Source organism: Styela clava, chromosome 15 (assembly GCF_964204865.1).
Source record: "Styela clava chromosome 15, kaStyClav1.hap1.2, whole genome shotgun sequence".
In the NCBI taxonomy this organism is placed as follows: Eukaryota; Metazoa; Chordata; class Ascidiacea; order Stolidobranchia; family Styelidae; genus Styela; species Styela clava.
Genome location: NC_135264.1, coordinates 17,513,503 through 17,532,762, shown reverse-complemented (window position 1 = coordinate 17,532,762; position 19,260 = coordinate 17,513,503). Strand labels below are relative to the sequence as shown.

The 19,260-nt window shown below is 37.7% G+C and overlaps 1 protein-coding gene across 2 annotated transcripts in view; it reads right to left on the bottom strand.

Annotated features, from left to right (window-relative positions):
• Positions 1-19,260, bottom strand: part of LOC120334371 (lipoxygenase homology domain-containing protein 1-like) — a 52,739-nt gene that overhangs the window by 19,859 nt on the left and 13,620 nt on the right. For both annotated transcript variants that reach the window (XM_078120421.1, XM_078120420.1), the window contains exons 14-37: positions 18,665-18,859; positions 18,180-18,288; positions 17,516-17,663; positions 17,114-17,213; positions 16,347-16,507; positions 15,003-15,163; positions 14,127-14,352; positions 13,487-13,565; positions 13,002-13,154; positions 11,881-11,954; positions 11,608-11,746; positions 10,425-10,598; positions 9,522-9,682; positions 8,983-9,124; positions 8,048-8,194; positions 7,597-7,695; positions 7,227-7,330; positions 6,541-6,702; positions 5,048-5,235; positions 4,627-4,763; positions 3,007-3,180; positions 1,798-1,946; positions 1,278-1,406; positions 450-612 (exon numbers count right to left, since the gene is read on the bottom strand). In XM_078120421.1, coding sequence (XP_077976547.1) covers positions 450-612; positions 1,278-1,406; positions 1,798-1,946; positions 3,007-3,180; positions 4,627-4,763; positions 5,048-5,235; positions 6,541-6,702; positions 7,227-7,330; positions 7,597-7,695; positions 8,048-8,194; positions 8,983-9,124; positions 9,522-9,682; positions 10,425-10,598; positions 11,608-11,746; positions 11,881-11,954; positions 13,002-13,154; positions 13,487-13,565; positions 14,127-14,352; positions 15,003-15,163; positions 16,347-16,507; positions 17,114-17,213; positions 17,516-17,663; positions 18,180-18,288; positions 18,665-18,859 — 3,474 coding nt within the window. The remainder of the gene's footprint in view (positions 1-449; positions 613-1,277; positions 1,407-1,797; positions 1,947-3,006; positions 3,181-4,626; positions 4,764-5,047; positions 5,236-6,540; positions 6,703-7,226; positions 7,331-7,596; positions 7,696-8,047; positions 8,195-8,982; positions 9,125-9,521; positions 9,683-10,424; positions 10,599-11,607; positions 11,747-11,880; positions 11,955-13,001; positions 13,155-13,486; positions 13,566-14,126; positions 14,353-15,002; positions 15,164-16,346; positions 16,508-17,113; positions 17,214-17,515; positions 17,664-18,179; positions 18,289-18,664; positions 18,860-19,260) is intronic.

Sequence of the window (19,260 nt, the reverse complement as noted above, 5' to 3'; positions counted from 1 at the left end):
AGATGGCGGACATCGGAACGTAACATGGGTAACAGGTTAGGGTTAGGCGATAATTTTTTTCCAATTTTCCTTATTTTAGTCCTATTATCAGTTCGAAGACTAGCCAAGAGCCTCCCGTAGTATTTATACCTAAAATTATGACCTAACCCTAACCTAGTACACATATTACATTTCGATGTTCGCCATCTTGGTTCGCATACTTCGGGAGCCCCGTATTTATGTTTCTTTATTTTAGATATTTTCGATCCATCTACGTTATTTCAATGTGTTTTTTGAATAAAACATAGTTTTGTCTTATTATCTGTTATTGTTAGCTAGATATTTTTGAAGCTGGGGTGATACTTGACAAATTCTAAAAAAGTTTGAGAACCACTGTACTACTCGAATACACATTTATACGGAAATCTAGTGGACTAATTTTACAGAATTCAAAAAAAAAAATAACTCACTTTTCAAAGTGTCAGACAAAGTTGATTCCATGCGTTTCATTTGTCCTCTTCGTGACATTTTTTCTTCAATTTTCTTGGTTGGAACGAGTTCTCGTATGATCTGACCGTCGTCCTCGTCTCGAGCTAACCAACGTCCACAGTTGAAAAGATAGGTTTCATGTCCCTGGGAAAATAATATTGGTGTTTGAAGAATAACCCATGGACAAGAGACAATTGAAATGCTATGAATCACTGAAACTATATAGAATTATTAGTGATAGATAGTGCATTATGAGCACTCACTCAGAAGTGAAGGAAACTCATCTCTGAGCAAAGTTACAGGCCTTCATTGAAATGCTGAGAGTTGCTAAAATTATATGCTGCTAGAATGGTATGCTACACAGACTCAATCAGAATTAATGGGGACTCATCCCTGAGCAAAGTTAGGGGGACTTACTCAGAAGTAAAGGAGATTTATCTCTGAGCAGAGTTATGGGCACTCATTCAATAGTAAATTTACACACCACCATTGAAAATGGCAGAAGCTTATTGAAAGCTTGTTATATTGATGCATTACAAAACAGTAAATATGCCAATTAACGATAGCTTTGAAACAGTTACGAAGTAGTGCTTTTTTCGAAAATGACGGTAGCCATGGCAAATGTGCGCTGGCATCTGAACATAGTTTGAAGCCATGTGAGGATTTCAGTACATAAATCAAAAAAGATGTTTTCCCCATTTTTTCGAAAACAGTTTTTTCAGTTTCGTTATTCTGCGTTGAAACCTTCAAACTACGGATGCCGATAGACACAGGACTTGGAGCTATTCGAATAGAGTCAAATAACTTACTTTATCTCCTTCTAGAAGTCTTCTAACTTGCACTTTATCGAGATGCCATCCGGCTCCCCATCCTTTCCCGTCGTGTCCAATCCGCAGTTTTTCAATTGTGTCTCCAATGTCATCCATTTCAATCACAAACTGTAAATAAAAAAAAAAAGATTGTCAAGGTGTTTTTGCAAAAATACGGGACCATTAATTTCTCAATTACTTCTTCGAAAATGAAGAAAATTTATTTGACACTTTGAACTTCTGTTTGTGTATGATTGTACCCAAAGTTTTCAGTAATCTTCAGTAAAGCTTTGTACAAATGTTATGTTCTTTCTAGAAGATGTGACCTGGGTTCTATTTTTAGGGGGTCACAGGGTGTGCTCAAGCATGTTTATATAATAAAGCCTTTATTATACACTCCTTTATTTTGGAGGGACCAAAATCTCTCCAAATCACCGTTGCCTACCTACTGCTAGTTTAGGGGGTACACTGACAATTTAGAGATAACGCCAATTAAATCCCAAAAAAGTAAAAATCTCACCGTATCCGTTTGTTTCTTCTCGAATTTCGATTTCCTGTCATCTTTGTTCGGACAGAGACTAACTTGTTCTGTTTGTATGCCGTCTCGTCCGTATAAAACGACATATACATTGGCATCCGTACCCGCTCCAGAAACATCACTGGTTGTTACTGAAAAATAAGAATCATTGGAGAAATAAGTAGGGCTTTGTGTATTGTGCTTAGCATTAGGATTATGCTTGTTAAGGCCAACTGATTGCCCGACCCGAGTAAGGATTCCATAAAGATGATTATGTATTAGACAATATCGTTGGACTGCTCATTTGACAGTGGTTTCCAAACTGGGGTTAGTTACCTCCAAATAGGTAATTTGGCAAATTTTTAGGGGTTATACAGACTTGTCAACCCCATACTTTTGACTAGTCTGAAGAAATGCTGGACATTCAATGCTCGCATCTAGTCAATGAGCTAAGTCACGCAGTTAGTAGCGACATGATGACAATACTGCGTCGTACAGATTGTAGGCTAAAATGCTGAGTTAGCACTGCAATGGGTGATTTTGATTTAGGAGCTGAGCCAGCGCAAGCATACTACTGTATTTTTAGGAAAATGGAAATTGAGCTTTTGGTAATTCGATTCAGGCGTAACAAAATTAAGAAGTCAGAGGACCACTGTCATAGGATATTTCAGATACTGGTAATTTTGTGACTCTTGTACATTGCCTGTAACGGCTATAAGACAAATGATAACAAATTAACTACAAAAAGTCACAAGTGTAACAAAATACCAATAGGAGGGAAACAAGCAATGTTGCCAGAAATTTTCAATAACTTGATAAAATAAAAAACATTACAATATCAACACTGGGTATTCCTGACTGGAAATCATTTACAAATACTGGCAACATGACCCGTTTCGTTGATTAAAAAATAACACTATACACATGAATTTGCCAAATATTGCGATTTTCAATTGTCTGTGTGTTTGTCTGTGCATTGAAATTCGGGTACTCCCGAAGTATGTGCACCAAGATGGCGGACACAGGAACGTAGTATGTGCACCAGGTTAGGGCATAATTTTATTCCAATTTTCCTCATTGTAGTTCTATTATGAGTTCGGGGACTAGCCAAGTGACCTCCGTAGTATTTGTACCTGAAATTATCGCCCAACCCTAACCTGGTACACATACTTCAGGACCACTCAAATTTGTACCAAAAAGGAATAATCTTACCAGCGAACTCATATGGCACTTTCTTCATGTATTCCAGAGTCTCATCGGCGGCAGGATACAATTCTCTCTCTAGAAGCCCGTCGTCCTTATCTTTAGCCAGCCATCGTCCGCACGGGAAATGCCATTTCAATCCCATGGATGGAGCGTCTATGTCCACGTACTCAAGATACCAGGCTGAAAAAGAGAAAATTATAGGATTTACATATTTATCCTGAGAGAGAGGAAAGCCGATAACACAGCTTAATCATATGACAAAGCACGGCCTCTTGCCAATCAATGTCGGGTATGGGATTAGTTAGTCATTACTTATCGATCTTAAGATCAGTAAGAATGTTGATAGGTATTTGTCTGTTTGTCTGTTAGACACTTTCGAATGTTACGCAATATCTCACGAAAGCGATGCTGAATCTCCTCCAAATTTTGCATGTGCATTCATCATATCTCGGACCAGAAGCCTATTGATTTTGGATGAATTATGTCGTATAATTAGCGAGTAATTAAGCTGTGGAGTAAGAGCGGATGAATCAAAACCGCAGTTTCTGTTTTGGGGAATCCCCTAACTTTCGATCAATAAATCTTCGGTCTTTGACCGATATTCTCGTTTGTTTTGTTGCATGGACTTGATGGTCGAGGAAGCCGTGACCGACCAGCTGTTACATGAACCACCCTAAGACGCCGAGGTGTGATGGCAAGTGTTTCCTAAAGTGCTAGGAATTCCATATTAATATGAGATGGCTTAATAATGGCGGTTGGCACTTCAGGTTGGTTACCTTTAAAATTGGTGCGCTTGCTTGATTTTTTAGATAATAAATATACACTACAGCAGGGCTACTCAACTGGCAGATCGTGGCTGCACCTAATTCTTTATTTTGGATCATTAGCTCCACTTTTTAATTTTCCTTTCATAAAATACCTTTTTCAGTTTTGAATATATAAGACAAGAACTATAAATGCGCGTTTAAGGAAATGCGCGTTCAAGGAAGCCAAAATAAAATCTCTGGAAAAACCAAACCCAAATAATTTTAAAAATTTGTATGCGAGTCGTCGGTAATTATAGTTGAGTAGCCTTGCACTACAGGATAAATACGCTGTATCGAGTTTCTATATAGAGTAGAAAAGAACTAATATGTTGCCTTCCATAATTTGCAAGCTTGCTTTATTTTTAGACAATAAGTAAACACTCCATGGGTAAAAACGCTTTATTTATACATAATAAAGTGGCCCTGCCCTACAGCCTACAGGATAAATATGCTGTATAAAATACCTTCTTAATTAATTGTCTTGCTGCACACTTACACAAATGTATTTCTGAAACGTTTAGTCTAACCAAGGTCAGACACATTTGATAACAATATTTATGTGCATGCCATTGCGTTTCTTGCCACAGTTATAAAATGCTTGTCTGAAGAAGGCTGACGTCGGTCAGACGAAACGTTACAGGAATACATTTGTGTAAGTGTGCAGCAAGACTCTTGAAATAAATAGAATAGCCATTTTCACTCTTGCTATAGCACACTTGCGTTATACGCATACGGATCCACCTGTGCAAAGGCATAAGGCCAGGAAAGGCAGTTAGTTTCACGTATCACCAACTGTTAGTAAAATATCTTCTTAGCTCACCTGCACCCAACAATCCAGAGTTGTCATGTCCAATTTTGATTTTTTTCAAATTTCCGAGATCCGAGGCTTCAACTGTAAAAATGTCTGCATGGTTCTTCTCAAATTTGTCACTGTATGTCTTTGATGTCTTCAAGTTTCTGAAAAAAAAAATTGTTAGGGTGAATGAACTGCATTATTAGTCTCCAACCAGCGGGCCACAGAGCATTATGAGGGGGCTACAATATTAGTTGCGAAATTGTTTTTATCATTCTGTGAGCCGGATCGCATGGTGTTAGACCTCATGAATTGTGTTTGCATCGATGGTTCAGGCTGAATTCTTTTTCTGTAACACATCCATTCAGGTCATTCACTCCCAACATGGCCACTGATACCTAATCGAACGTGTAGTATCTCAAATTTGAATCAAAAGCACTTCACTTACATTTTTCCAGAGTCATCATTTTCTCCATAGAGCATCATATAAACGTTGGCATCAGTGCCAGCTCCTCGTACGTCCCCAGTCTTGACAGTTACTTCATACGTCGTCAGTTGGGCTTTTGTTTCTAGAGCAATAGCATCACGAACATTGGTCTTGCGCTTGTTTTTCTCCTGGAGTCGTTGGTAAACTTCCTGTAATGGGGAAATAAAGTAGAGTGTAATACAAGAGTGGAACAGGTTTTTGAACCAGGGGCCAAAACTTTTGCCCATCTAGTCTGGCAGGCCATGTAAGTGTGACGTAAAAAGTTACATTTTGTGAACAGTATTTACAGTGTTACAAAACAATGATGGAAAACAATATGCCTCGAGCGGGAACTAAATTTAATCACAATCTCAACAAATTCCTTGAGCTATTTTTAGCTAAAACATTAAAATTTGGTCCCAGTTTGGTTGTGGCAGCATCAGGCGGGCCAGATTGAATTACCCAATGGGCCGGATTTTGCCCGCGGGCCGTACTTTGCCCATGTCTGGTGTAATCCATAGACAATGGCGCGGCAGTGTGGTGCATTGTGCTAAGTGTAAGAAATACGCTTGCCACCACACCTCTGATTACCTTGCGTGGGTCGCAATTTCAAATCCCGTGCAGGGATTAGAGTTAAGATCTGAAGCCCGAGCCCTGAAATGTTAATCATTACGTTCGGGTTGGGCTTCTCTATCGCTGACTTTTTTTTAAATAAATACTGAACAAAGGAATACTTGTTATAAAAGAAATAATTTGAATAAAACAGAGAAGAAGCTGTAATGGACCTTTTCCCGACATTTGACCCCCGAAAATATTCTTCCTATACTTTACCATACCCGGCTCGAGTCGGGCCTGCAAATATAGTTAATTAGTCGGGGTCAGGCTGGAATTTTTGGGCCTGATCTTACCTCTAGCAGGGATATGTGAAAGGGAATTGCTGTACTCCTGTAATAGAGAAATAAAATAGAGTGGCACCCTTGGCACTAGTTACCAGTAGTTTATTTTAACACCACACATGAAATACACAAAATGAATACAGAATGTAAAAAGAGGCAGAACTGATATAGAAATCACGAGAAAACCAATACTGGTTATCGCCACACCTGTGATAAGTCCAAAAGCAATTGACAATACAATTAAAAGGTGGAATAATGATTGAGAAATAATGATAAGAAATGAGTCAAGGCAACCTGAATTTCCAGGAGACCCGATACACGGGGAAACAAGAAATGATTCCTGAATTTCACCACTGATCACAATATAGAATTACTTTTGCAAAAAAATCCCACACAAGTTACCATTTCTGCCTTAAATCCCAACTCAATCGAACTATTTTGCTGGAGTTTAGTTTCATTCCCATCCTAAATCAAATTGTATTTACCCAACTCATAACCTTCAAATCAATAATTTCTGTTCCTTGAGAGAAAAACGATAAATAGGAAAAAGTCCCCTCCCCAAATAATTAAAAACCTTACCTCCGATACAGGAACAAGAGTCCTTTCTATTTGTCCGTCATCTTCTTTGGTTGACAGCCAGCGCTGGCAAGGGAAGATCAATCGTCCATCTGACGAACGAACTTCAATACGATCGAGGAACCAGGCTGCACCAACAACAGCGTCATCACGACGAATTTTGATCTAAAATAAATGAAGATTATAAAAAATCCGGCGTTCCAGAAGTATGTTCACCAATATGAAGGTATCGGTAACTAATTTTGTTCGCCTACTTTACATCAAGTTGTGTAAAGGGGCTGAAACCTATGGGGAGGGGGTATATTCACTTGGCTAACATAGACAGTCCCCGAACTCGTAATAGAACTAAAATAAAGAAAATCGGAATAAAATTATGGCCTGACCCTAACCTGGTACACACACTATGGGAGTACGAAAAATCATTTATTTCCATACAGGTGTTATAACAACTTTTTCGGTTTTCGGCGTCTCCTTTCGCCATGAAATGTGATTTTTTTAATTTTCTTTAAATTTGTTGAGAGATACCCAACAACTTAGCTCTAGAAAATATTTTGAACAAGCAGTCGAATTCTTCTCAACCTGGGAGTAATAAACCATTTAGTCGATGCTGAACAGGAGACTCTGGTGTGATTGTGATAAACTACGGTGCTGTGTGTTACGTTAATATTCAATAGACATCAAAATCAAACCTTTTTCAGAGTTCCAAGATCAGCCGCTCTCATTTTGAAAATATCTTCTTGCTTTCGTTCAAATTTATTGATATTTGTCTCGGATTTGTCGAGTTTTCTTTCACCTAAAAATAAAGATACAGTGAGTGACTCGATTGGCTAAACCAGGGTTTCCCAACAAAAAAGAAATTTTTTCCCAGGGATGAATTTCCTGGGGGGGGGGGGGGGGGAATTGCAACTCATCAATTCAAGATAAAATAAGAATGATAGAGCCTTTTACAGCGATGGGTCGGAATAATATGACATAATTCCGCATGGTGACACAATATTCTTAGGATTGGAACATTTTTAGGAGGGATTTTTGGGTTGAATTTTCATATTATCTGCATACCTGTGTCTCCATTCTCTCCATACAAAATCATAAACACATCGGCGTCTGTTCCTGCTCCTAATTTATCGCCAGTGAAAACATGAACAGTGTATTCTTTCTCTGAAAAATTTAAGATGAAAAGATGGATGATTAGCAGTTCATAACTAGTGCTTTTTTTCTTTGAAGACTATTGAATCACTTAGAACCGCCATCTTTATTCTTGATACAATATTCGGCGCTTCAGAAGTGTGTGTACCAATATGGAGGTAACTAATTTTGTTCGCCTGCTTTACATCAAGTTGTGTAAAGGTACTGAAACCTATGGGTACGAGGTATATTCACTTGGCTAACACAGACAGTCCCTAACTCCTATTAAAACTAAAATAAGGAAAATCGAAATAAATTTATGGCCTAACCCTAACCTGGTACATGCACTACGGGATTACTTTTAGTTCAGTATTAACTGCTTTACCTTGCAAAGCCTCATCTAGAACTCTTCCCAGTTCATCAGTCGGCACCAACTCTCTCATTATCTGTCCGTCATCTTCGTTCTTGTCGAACCATCTTCGACAGACAAACCAGTACGTCTCTACATCTCCTTTCTCGGGCGAAACAGATTCTTAATAAAAAAGATATGCGGTTGATTAGATGAAGAATAGTAGTTTTTTCTCTCTGTCTTAGTGGATCCAAATGCACTGATAACAGAGATTCTGTAGCAAGAATCACAAGTTTGTGTTGGTCGAATATTTTGCTTTTCACAAATTTTATTTCTGTAACTTTTCGCCTGACCGAAGTCCGACTTTTTTCAGACAAGTATTAGATAATGAATCGACAAATATCACTTATAATTGATGCTTATGGAGAAATCTTGAATATTAACTTCACTCTATTATATTGTTTTGATATTTATATCAAAGAGGGGAGCTGATAGCACTTAACCTCTTTATTCTGTTGAAGAGAAAAGCTCATAGGATTAATCATATGGTAAACCAAGGTGATCCCCATGGTTGCGTGATTCATATTATTTCATCTTTGTATTTTGTGATTGATGGGTTTTGCCCACAAATAAACGCTTTACGTGAATATTCTCGACTCTTTATATGCCCCTCTAGAAGTGTATGTACCAATATGGATGTAACTAATTTTGTTCGCCTATTTTACATCAAGTTGTCTAAATGGAATGAAACCTATGGGCAGGTGGTATATTCAGTTGGTTAACACAGACAGTCTCCAAACTCGTAACAGAACTAAAATAAGGAAAATCGGTATAAAATTATGGCCTAACCTGGTACACATACTACGGGAATACCTTTTTATTGGAGAGAGAAAAGGGGTAAAACAACTCAATTATTTGATGACAATTTGTCCATTCACTAGTCTAGGAAAAAAAAGATAAACTTCTCCCACCTCTCCTTCTTTTCTTTCTCTTGCTGGTTCTTTTCACGAACCGCTGAACTTTGACAGAATCCAAGAACCATCCTGGGCCGACACCTTTGCCGTTGTGTCCAATTCGTATTTTAGTTATTGGACCAACATCTTGCGCTTCCACCTGGTAAGGAAATATGGCATTACCACTAATATTGGCTTAAACTTATAGGTAAATTCATTGTGTCAGGGTTATTGGGCCAATATTTTAGGCTCCAACCTGGATTTCAAATTTGGGATTTTTATGTGAAAAAGGTCAGTTTGTATCCATTAGGAATAAAAAGTCTCTCTGACATTCAATCAAAGTACGCTGTAATGATTATCTTGTTTTAGGTAATCAAAGTGTCCCCTACCAAAAACAACATAGTCTACCTAGTTGAGGTGAAAAAAATAATATAACAAAACAAACTTGTACAATACAACTCTACTAATTTTTCATCTTTAAACTTTTTGCGTATCAGTAGCTGCCTTGTAAAACTTTGATCAACGTAAAAAACAAGCAATCAAAAATTGAACAGTACCTTAAATTTATCCACAGCGTCTCTCTCGAAATTATCTGTCCGATTCCTGAGTTTCAGAACTTCTGATTTTCCGTCCTCTCCATATATTTGTAGCGTCACGTTGGCATCAGTACCGGCGTTTAATTTGTCTCCTGTGGTCACTGTGATCTCATAGGGGAGCACTGAAGTCACAATGGAAAGAAAATATTCATAAACAAGGAAGAAATTTACAGTATGACCTTGATCGCCAGAGAATTTGGCAGCACATACATTATAATCCAGCGATGCGAAGAAGATTAGAACAGAAATTGGTGTATATATGTATAATACATGGATAATAATAATTTTCTGCATCAAAATGCACTCAATTATTACGCAAAGAGAACAGCAATATGGCCATCACAAAGTTAGCAAAAAACCAGGCAGAAGTTAAAACAATGCTAGTAAATGTCATATGAAAGTAGGTCCATGAATTATAAATACCAGTGAAATTTAGATAAAATATCGGCATCAACGCCTCGTATGAAAGTTTAAAAAACAAAAAGTTTTAGCCTTCAGATGACTTCAACAATCTTCAAGTACCAAACAATAGATCAAGGCTGAAATATGTGGGCAGGTACGTCTAATATGGCCACCATGATTTGAAATGAATGTCAAAATGTAGGGAGAAATGCCACCCCAAGACGAGACAGAAAATCGGCAGGTTGTCCGGTTTCATATACATTGTAACAGAACTACTCAACTGGCCGAATAGGAACCTTCCGAGTAATTAATTCGGATCGCACAAAGTTATGTTTTATTAAATGACTTCATAGTTTTAAAGGTGATTTTAGAATTTGCTCTTTCAATATGTCAGATATTCCATATTTGGAAATATTTTCCGGTAAGTATCCAATTAGTAGAAAGCAGATACTAATAACTTACATTTATCTTGCTGCCTTGTATGTGTCGGATACAATTCCACAAATGTTCTGCCATCGTCCTCGTCAGAAGCCAACCATCTATGACAGTTGAAAGTATAATGGAGTCCGCTAGATGGAACGTCGATTTCAATTCCATCTAGAAACCACCCGGATGCAATGCCCGAGTCGTCGTGACCTGAAAACGAAGGAAATATTTTGCTCTGAATAAGGTATAGACAAGCAGATACCAAATAATAGCTCTATAATATAATGCTATTCTTTTTAGTGAAGAGAATTTTCACGATTTGACATATTGCCAACCTTGTTTATTAGAGTATATATGCAACGTCAGGGTTTTATTACCATATTTCACAGACCCTATTCTAAGGCGCACTGTCAACAAATTGCTTGGATTGGATGTTTATTTATACACAGCTCCTGAAGTATGCGCACCAAGATGTCGCATAACCTGAACCCTAACCTGGTACACAACGTGAGTTCAGGTTGTACGCCATCTTGGTGCGCATACTTCAGGAGGTCCTAATGAGCATCAGGCTATAAAACGCAGCAGTTTTAAGGGTGCTCCAGAAGTATGTGCACCAAGATGGCGAACAACCTGAATATAGTATGCTTATCATAGTACACCATCTTGGTACACATACTTCTGGAGCGCTGTTTTTAAAGCAATACCTGCACTGGTTTTAAGTGCAGGCAATAAAGCACTAACTGTTTTATCTATCAGGCACACCGGTGTATAACATGAATGATCGATTTTTGAAAAAAAAAGGATTTAAAGTGTGCTTTATGGTCCTTAAAATACGATAATATGTATAGGTAAAGGGCTGAGACAGTTGAAGCATCTGAACAGCTGTTTGGTATGGTGTTCTGTTACAATCGCAAAATTAATCTTTATTTAACCTGATCGAGACTACCAATCGAGCCCAATTTTGTATACCCATTTTCATTCATGTCATACGACCCCCAAAATTTACCCAATATACAATAATTATATGTCATTGGAAAGATCTTTTAGAGTACTATATGCTGGATGTCACTGGAGGAGTCACCGTAAACTAAAACCGGTGTTTCGAGAGGTCTCTCGTAACGTCGAAAAATAACAAAAATATTTAAAAAAATTTTCTTGTAAGTGTGTCGTGAGTTTTCCCCCAAGATAATTTCACGTCACACAATCAAGAAGTTCTCACCAATCTCTATTCTTTCCAGTTTTCCAATGTCTGTCGCTTCTAGTTTGAATAAATCGGTTCGTCCTCGCTCAAATTTGTCCCGAATATTCTCACTTTGATGAAGTTTCAGACGTCCTGTATCACCATCGCCGCCAATAATCTGAAAAGAAATTGATTTATTAGATTTTTCAAAAAGGGCATTAGACAAGGTGATTTTGAGACATACAAACGCACTAAGATAATACAGAAAGGGTTGTCCAAAACGAATCTAATATTCGAATAAGTCTTACTTACTTTCAAGAAGACATTGGCATCTGTTCCAGCTCCACTGACATCTCCTGTCTTTACTGATACATGGTAAGTGGTGGCTGCAATGAAAAAATTGAGATTATGTTACAGAAATTTTATTCTGGAAAAGTAATCTGATAAAAGTGACTGGTATTAACTAAAACGATAATAGGTAAATTTATTTAAACAAAACACAGAATGCAATGAGATAGAAAAAAACAATGAGAAGCGGAATAGAAAGCATAATCATCCGGCCTCGCATTCAGTCCATGAGATTAGTTAGTAGGGCTGTCCAAAATCGAATAATTTCTTGATTCGAATCAAATATTTTTTGGTTCACTTGGACAGCCCTATTAGTTAGCCAGTTATTTGTTTGCGATGCATGGACTGAAGTCGCTCTCCCGCATCACCACGAGCGATACTGGAAACACCAGGTAGCTTAAACGTACCTAAATGGCCGATTTCTGTTAGTAAATATTGTTCGAATATAAGTATAAAACACTATTTGCTTATCAGGCTATCAGTAATCGATGGTTTACCCACCCACTGTATGAAAAGAAAGTATATGGTGAATAACGAATACTTAGCACACTAGTTCGACTTCCTTTTTTTGTATTTTTATGATTCTATGTTAGACTCTCTCAAAGGTGACGCTGCTCGATAACCTTGACTGGTTTATCGCGTCTCCCTTCACGCTGAAATACATTACTATATATTTTATAATTCTGTATTTTCGGTATGTGAAAAAATAAATTACTAATTACTGACTTGATTGTAAAGAAAGCCGTAACAGACCAGTGATTCAATCATACGGCGTGTTGAATTCACTATTCACCTCCTGGTACAGAACATATATCATAAGATTGGATACTTCCGAGGTATGTGAACCAAGATGGCGGACACCAGAACATTAGGGACACTAGGGTTAGGCCATAATTTTGTTCCATTTTTTTAAAATTTTAGTTCTATTACGAGTTGGGGGACTAGCCAAGTGACTCCCGTAGTATTTTTACCTGAAATTAGGGCCTAACTCTAATCTGGTACACATACTACGTTCGGATGTTCGCTATCTTGGCCCACATACTTTGATTGAATGTAGGAAAAAACTATTTAAAACTGCAACTTACTATTAAGCAACTGTGGGGTTCCTTCAGGCATTAATTCCCGAACAATATGACCGTCATCCTCATCAGTAGCCAACCATCGTTCGCACGGGAAAACCATTTTGTCTCCTCTCCCTTCCTCCCACACTTCCACTTTCTCAAGGAACCATCCTGGGCCTGTGTGAGAATTTGAATTTGCATAACAAAAACTTCGGTGCATGTAACCTTTCTTTAAAAGACTGTTAAAAACGCTTAGCTAACATAATGCTCTTCCTATTCACTAATGGACCAATTCCTTTGAAATTTTCAGTGGTTAAAGCTTGTATTGTATTGTATTGTCGCTAAAAGGGTATTATTCTTTATTTATTCCTAAATTTTCTATGAATCCTGTTATGTCTGATATTTCATCCTAAATTTTGCTACATTCTGGAAAACCCCAGTATAAGCTTTTTTCCGTGATTAATTAAATTTGACCATATTATTTTGTAACAATCAGTGAAATGACTCACCGACACCTGTGTCATCATGGCCGATCTTGACCTTGGTCAAACGTTTCAAGGTTACAGCTTCAAAGACAAACTCATCGACCTGGATATAAGAATAGAAATGAGATAATTTCAAAATTTGCCACTTTCCTCTAACTAAAACATAGCTTCTCAGAGTGCTCCATACAGAGCCCAGAGCTCAGTGAGAGAAACCTAAGGGCAGCGCAAGCTATTTGCTGACTTAATAAAATACTGAAGATTTTTTAAAATACCAAGCGGCAAATACATCCGAGTCATTAAATGAAATTATTTTAGTTTAGTCATTGACAATAATAATCGATAAGTAATAAAGTATTTTTGTTTCATTCTCTATAAATTTATTGCGGGGATCCGTAAATAGTAGTCAATCTCTTCATGACCTCCAAAATACCAAAAGTTTGAGAACCCCTGCTCGAAAAAGGGGAAAATTGGACAAAAGGTTTCAAAATCGATTCTGAATTTTAAAAATAGGTTGAAAAAAACTTTCACTCAATTTCAATTGCCAATTGCAAAAAATGTAGATGCCACTTCCAGTTCCTCCAAAAAAAGCTCCTTGTCTGAAGCCATGTCTTGAGTGAAGGTACAAGGTAAAAACTTAATCAGGCTCCAAAAATATTAAACTTACATTTTTCCTTTCGAACTTATTCCTGCTAGACTTTGTTTTCACGAGAGGTCTCTCTCCTGTGTCTCCTTGTTCCCCAAACAGACAACAGAAGACATTTGCGTCTGTTCCTGCATTTGTTTTGTTCCCTGTTGTCACGGAAACGATGTAACGCACCAGTGGTTGTGGTTTTTTCACCAAAGGTCCACTTGCTGGTAGTTCACGAATGATTTCTCCATCTCCTTCAGACCTGAAATAACAATTTTAAAATTGAGTTGCGAAATCAAATTATCGAAGAGTAGCGTACCGCCGTAATATACAGTTCAATTAGCTCTGCATTTCAACTTTGCCGAGAGATGAGTCTCCTTTACTTCTGAATGAATGCCCGTAACTTTGCTCAGAGATGAGTCTCCTTTACCTCTGAGTGAGTGCCCGTAACTTTGCTCAGAGATGAGTCTCCATTACTTCTGAGTGGGTGCCCGTAACTTTGCTCAGAGATGAGTCTCATTTACCTCTGAGTGAGTGCTCGTAACTTTGCTCAGAGATGAGTCTCCATTACTTCTGAGTGGGTGCCCGTAACTTTGCTCAGAGATGAGTCTCATTTACCTCTGAGTGAGTGCCCATAACTTTGCTCAGAGATGAGTCTCCATTACTTCTGAGTGGGTGCCCGTAACTTTGCTCAGAGATGAGTCTCATTTACCTCTGAGTGAGTGCCCATAACTTTGCTCAGAGATGAGTCTAGTTTATTTTTTGAGTGAGTGCGCTTAGCTTTGCTCAAAAATGAGTCTTTTTTACAACTGAGTGAGTGCGCATCTCTTTCTTTGAGCAAAATATTGTTAAAACTACTATCAAGATTATCTATTAATTCCTCATATATTCCTAACTCTTTCAAAAACTTACGAGTCCAGCCATTTCCCGCAGTTGAAAGTATAACTCTGTGACTTCTTTCCTCCGAGCACCGGTTCCAGAACAATTTTATCCAAATGCCAACCAGGGAAAGATCTGGAATTGTCATGCCAGACTCGCAGCTTGTAAATTGTACCAACATTGACAAAATCAATCTGAAAGAGGAAGATTGGGATTGTGGTTCGAGCAATGTTTCCTAATAGAGAGAAGAGTTTTTTTAAAGGGGGGAGGGGGGAACGATTAACCTTGTATTAGAATGCTGGGTACTGCCGAAGTATGTGTACCAGGATAGGGTTAGGGCATAATTTTATTCTGATTTTCCTTATTTTAGTTCTATTACGAGTTACCCAAGTGAATATACCCCCTGCCCATAGGTTTCAGTCCTTTAAAAAACTTGATGTTGACAAAATTAGTCACCTCCATATTGGTATACATCCTTCTGGAGCACCGAATGCTGTGTATTACTAATATTTGTTACTTATTAAAAGAAAAATATTTATGCACACATTTTCAACTTTCCAAACTGTGCTAAAGCAAAAGCCTAGATATCAAGTATCACTTGGTAATGATCAATTAAAGATTCAACAACAAATGGAAGAATGTCAATATGTGTAGTTAAGAAACAAAATAGATGATGGCATTCATTTGAAGACTAATTATGAGACAAATAAAGAGGATTTAACAAGAAAGGAACTGAACCAACTGAACTAGGCAAAATCGCCATGACGTTCGATAGGCATTGTGAAACACATTCAAACCTCAAATGAGTCCTTTGAAAGGGGTTAGTATATCGTGAAATTCTTAGAACGCTCACCTCAACACGAGAAGAATTCCTCGCAGAGAGAAATTTGAATTTTTTTGGTGGGAAACATTTACCTTTTGCATTTGTATTTATTCAGCATTAGTATTGGCGTAATGCATGTATGTGCGTGCATTATGAACTATTCAAAATGGTACAAAAGTCAGAGTACCGCAGTACAGTTGCATATATCACAAGCAAAAGTCCCAGTAAAGATTGCACAATGAGTGCAAATAGAGTTTTAGTGAGATAAGTTTTAGAATATCAGAAATAGGCCAGGGGGAGATTGCGTCAAAAAGGTTACAAACCGCTAGTTTTTAATTAATTTGTTGCGTAAGTCTCTTCGTTGTTAGAAAATTCCGTAAGTAGGGACGCATTTCATCTGTAAATGCCCCAATCTGTTCTTTTAGTGATTGAATAATAGAGTTTTTATAAATAGTGCGATGATTTAAGATCTTCAAAATAGGCCAAAGAAAAATGTGTCAGATTGAAATGTTGAATTGAAAATCCAATTCAAACTAATTACAAACAATTCAAACCTTGAACGAATCCTTCTGTCCAGATTCAAAGTTATCGGATTCATTATTGAGTCTTATTTCACCGGACTTTCCTTCACTCCCGTAAACCTGCAGAAATACTTTGGCATCTGTGCCGGCACTCCTCTTGTCTGTTGTCCAGATTACACAATTCCAGGCAGATTCTGTGAATAGATAGAAGTGAGAATATATATTGTGAGAAAAGATGATGAGACGAATTTGCTCAGAGATAAACCTTCTTGGATATTGAGTGAATACATGTGATGCACCACCACTATTCCTTACAGTTTTAGTACTATTTGGCTTTTTTTTACTCAGAGATGAGTGTTCTTTACTTCTGGGTGAATGGGAGTAAATTTGCTCGGAGATTGGTCTGCTTCATCTCAGAGTAACTCTTTTACTTTTGAGCTAATAAACCCAAGAGTAGGAGCTGTTTGATCCCTGGGTAACTATTCTTATATCCGACGTAGACTGGTAACTGAATGAGAGGCCGTATTTAACCATAAAATGCCATGGTATAAAAATAACAAATTTCTATCCTGATATCTTGCTAGATTAATCAAAAGCGAAGTCTAATACAAAAATTAGGTATTGAATAGCATACTATTTAGATATCGATGTCCCTTTGCATTGAACAATTTAAAACTCTAAAATTTCAATCTTCGAGGAATACCTAGAGAAAACCTGCCTCTTCGGTACAAATATATATTTACTGTCCTGATATCCTGAAAAGTTCGATATTTCAATCATATGAATTCAGGGTTACTCACTTTGTACAATTTGTTTTCTTAAAGATTTGCTCTCGTACAATTCCCGGCTGATGAGTCCGTCCCCTTCATCCGTGGCAAACCATTTGGAACAGGGAAACACCTAGAGAAAGAAAATAAATTAATTAAAGAATTTTATGGTGCTCAATAGTATGTTATTTTTCGTAAAAAGACATTTAACTCAAAAACTGGCTCAGTGCAAGCTGCTATAAAAAGCTTAATTTTTCTGGGACCGAAATCGTAAAGATTACCCGATGAAATTACCTTACTTCTGAGTGAGTGTGTGTAACCCAGATTTTAAAAAAAATTCTTAAAAAAACAGAATTTGCAGCTTGGTGAATCTAAATTAAAGAGTTCTGAAAAGAAACGAAAAGTGAGAAAATGCCTCATTAAAAATAGAAATACCTGTTCACATCCAGTGCTGTTACAGATCACAATAACTTTGTCTAGAAACCATCCTGGGCCAGCGCCGTTGTTGTCGTGGCCAATTTCAATCTTTTCTAGCGGACTCAACATGGAGGCGGACTCTACATTGCATATGACCTGACGATTTCTGAAAACAGAAGAGACTCGTGGTGTCAAAAGGGAAAAACGTATTTTTTTATCTATCTCAGGAAATAAGAAAAATGATAAGATGGCGGCATATATGGCGAAGTATGGTCTCTTATCCCGTTCCCAGTTAAGATTGGGTACTCCCGTAGTATGTGTACCAGGCTAGGGTTAGGCCATAAGTTTGATTCCGATTTTCCTTATTTTAGTTCTATTACAAGTTTGGGGGCTGTTTGTGTTAGCCACTGCCCATTGGTTCCAGTCTCTTTGCACTACATAATGTAAAGTAGGTTAACAAAATTAGTTACCTCCATATTGGTACACACACTTCTGGAGCGCCCAAGATTGGATATGGAAATATCTAATTTATCAGCATCCCAGATGTACAGACCCACTCAGGCTAATCAGCAAAGTGATGACAAATGCTTCTAATGCTTAGCATGATGCTATCCTACAGCCAACCTATGAGCTTTACTGTCATAAAAAATCGAAAAATAATACATTTCCGATCACTACTAACCTTTCAAAGTTTCCTTGTAATTCAATTCTTCCTGTGTTATCTTGACCTCTTCGTCCTCCGTACATGATAATGTAGACGTTAGCACTTGTGCCAGCACCTCGAACATCACCTAAAAATAAGTGAAAAAAATTTTAAAAGATAGGATGGGCATGGGCAAACTATAACCAACGGGCCAAATCCGGCCTGTTGAGTAATTCAATCAGGCCCAGATGCCAAATTAATCCCATTTTGATGTTTTAACTAAAAAATAGCTCAAACAATTTGTTGAGATTGCATTTAAATTTAGTTTTCGCACGAGGTTCATTGTTTTCCTTGTGTGCTTTTGTAACACTGTAAATATTGTTCACAAAATGTGACTTTTCATGTCGCACTTACATGGCCCGTCATTCTAGGCAGGCAACATTTTCGTTCCCTGTTCCAAAAACCTTGCCTACCCCTGCTCTGGGATGAATAGGATAAATAAAAAATTCTTTTTACTAGCTTACCAGTATGAACCTTTACAGTGTACGGGATTCCTCCGTCCCCTTTCCCAGCGACGAGTTCTCTTGTGATTCTGCCGTCATCTTCATCTTTAGCAAACCAACGTCCGCATGGAAACGTGTAAATTCTTCCGGTAGAATTGTCGTCTATCATGACTTTTTCAAGGTACCATCCAGGGGAAGATCCAGAATTATCATGACCTGAGAATTGAAATCAGAATTTTAGTTATGTTAGGGTTTCTCAATCGGTGAATAAAGTGCACTAAGCAATGTGGCATATTGTGCATTCGAATCCAGGGATAAATATGTTCGGGAGACTTATTAGTTGGTTATGACTTCCTCTACTATCAGGGTTCTAAAAACAAATAACTGACTAACTAATCCCATATCCAACATGGACTGGTAACCGGACGAGAGTCCGTGGTTTGCCATACGGTTAAGCCGTCTTATCGGCTTTCTATCCTAAAAAGTCCTATCATATAAAGTGAAATGTCATTTCTGGCTGAAAGGAGGCTTGAGAAACCAATACTGGTTATCAAGCAGCGACATCCAATCACAACAGTGATTCATAATAACATGAAAAATAGAAGAATAAATATTAA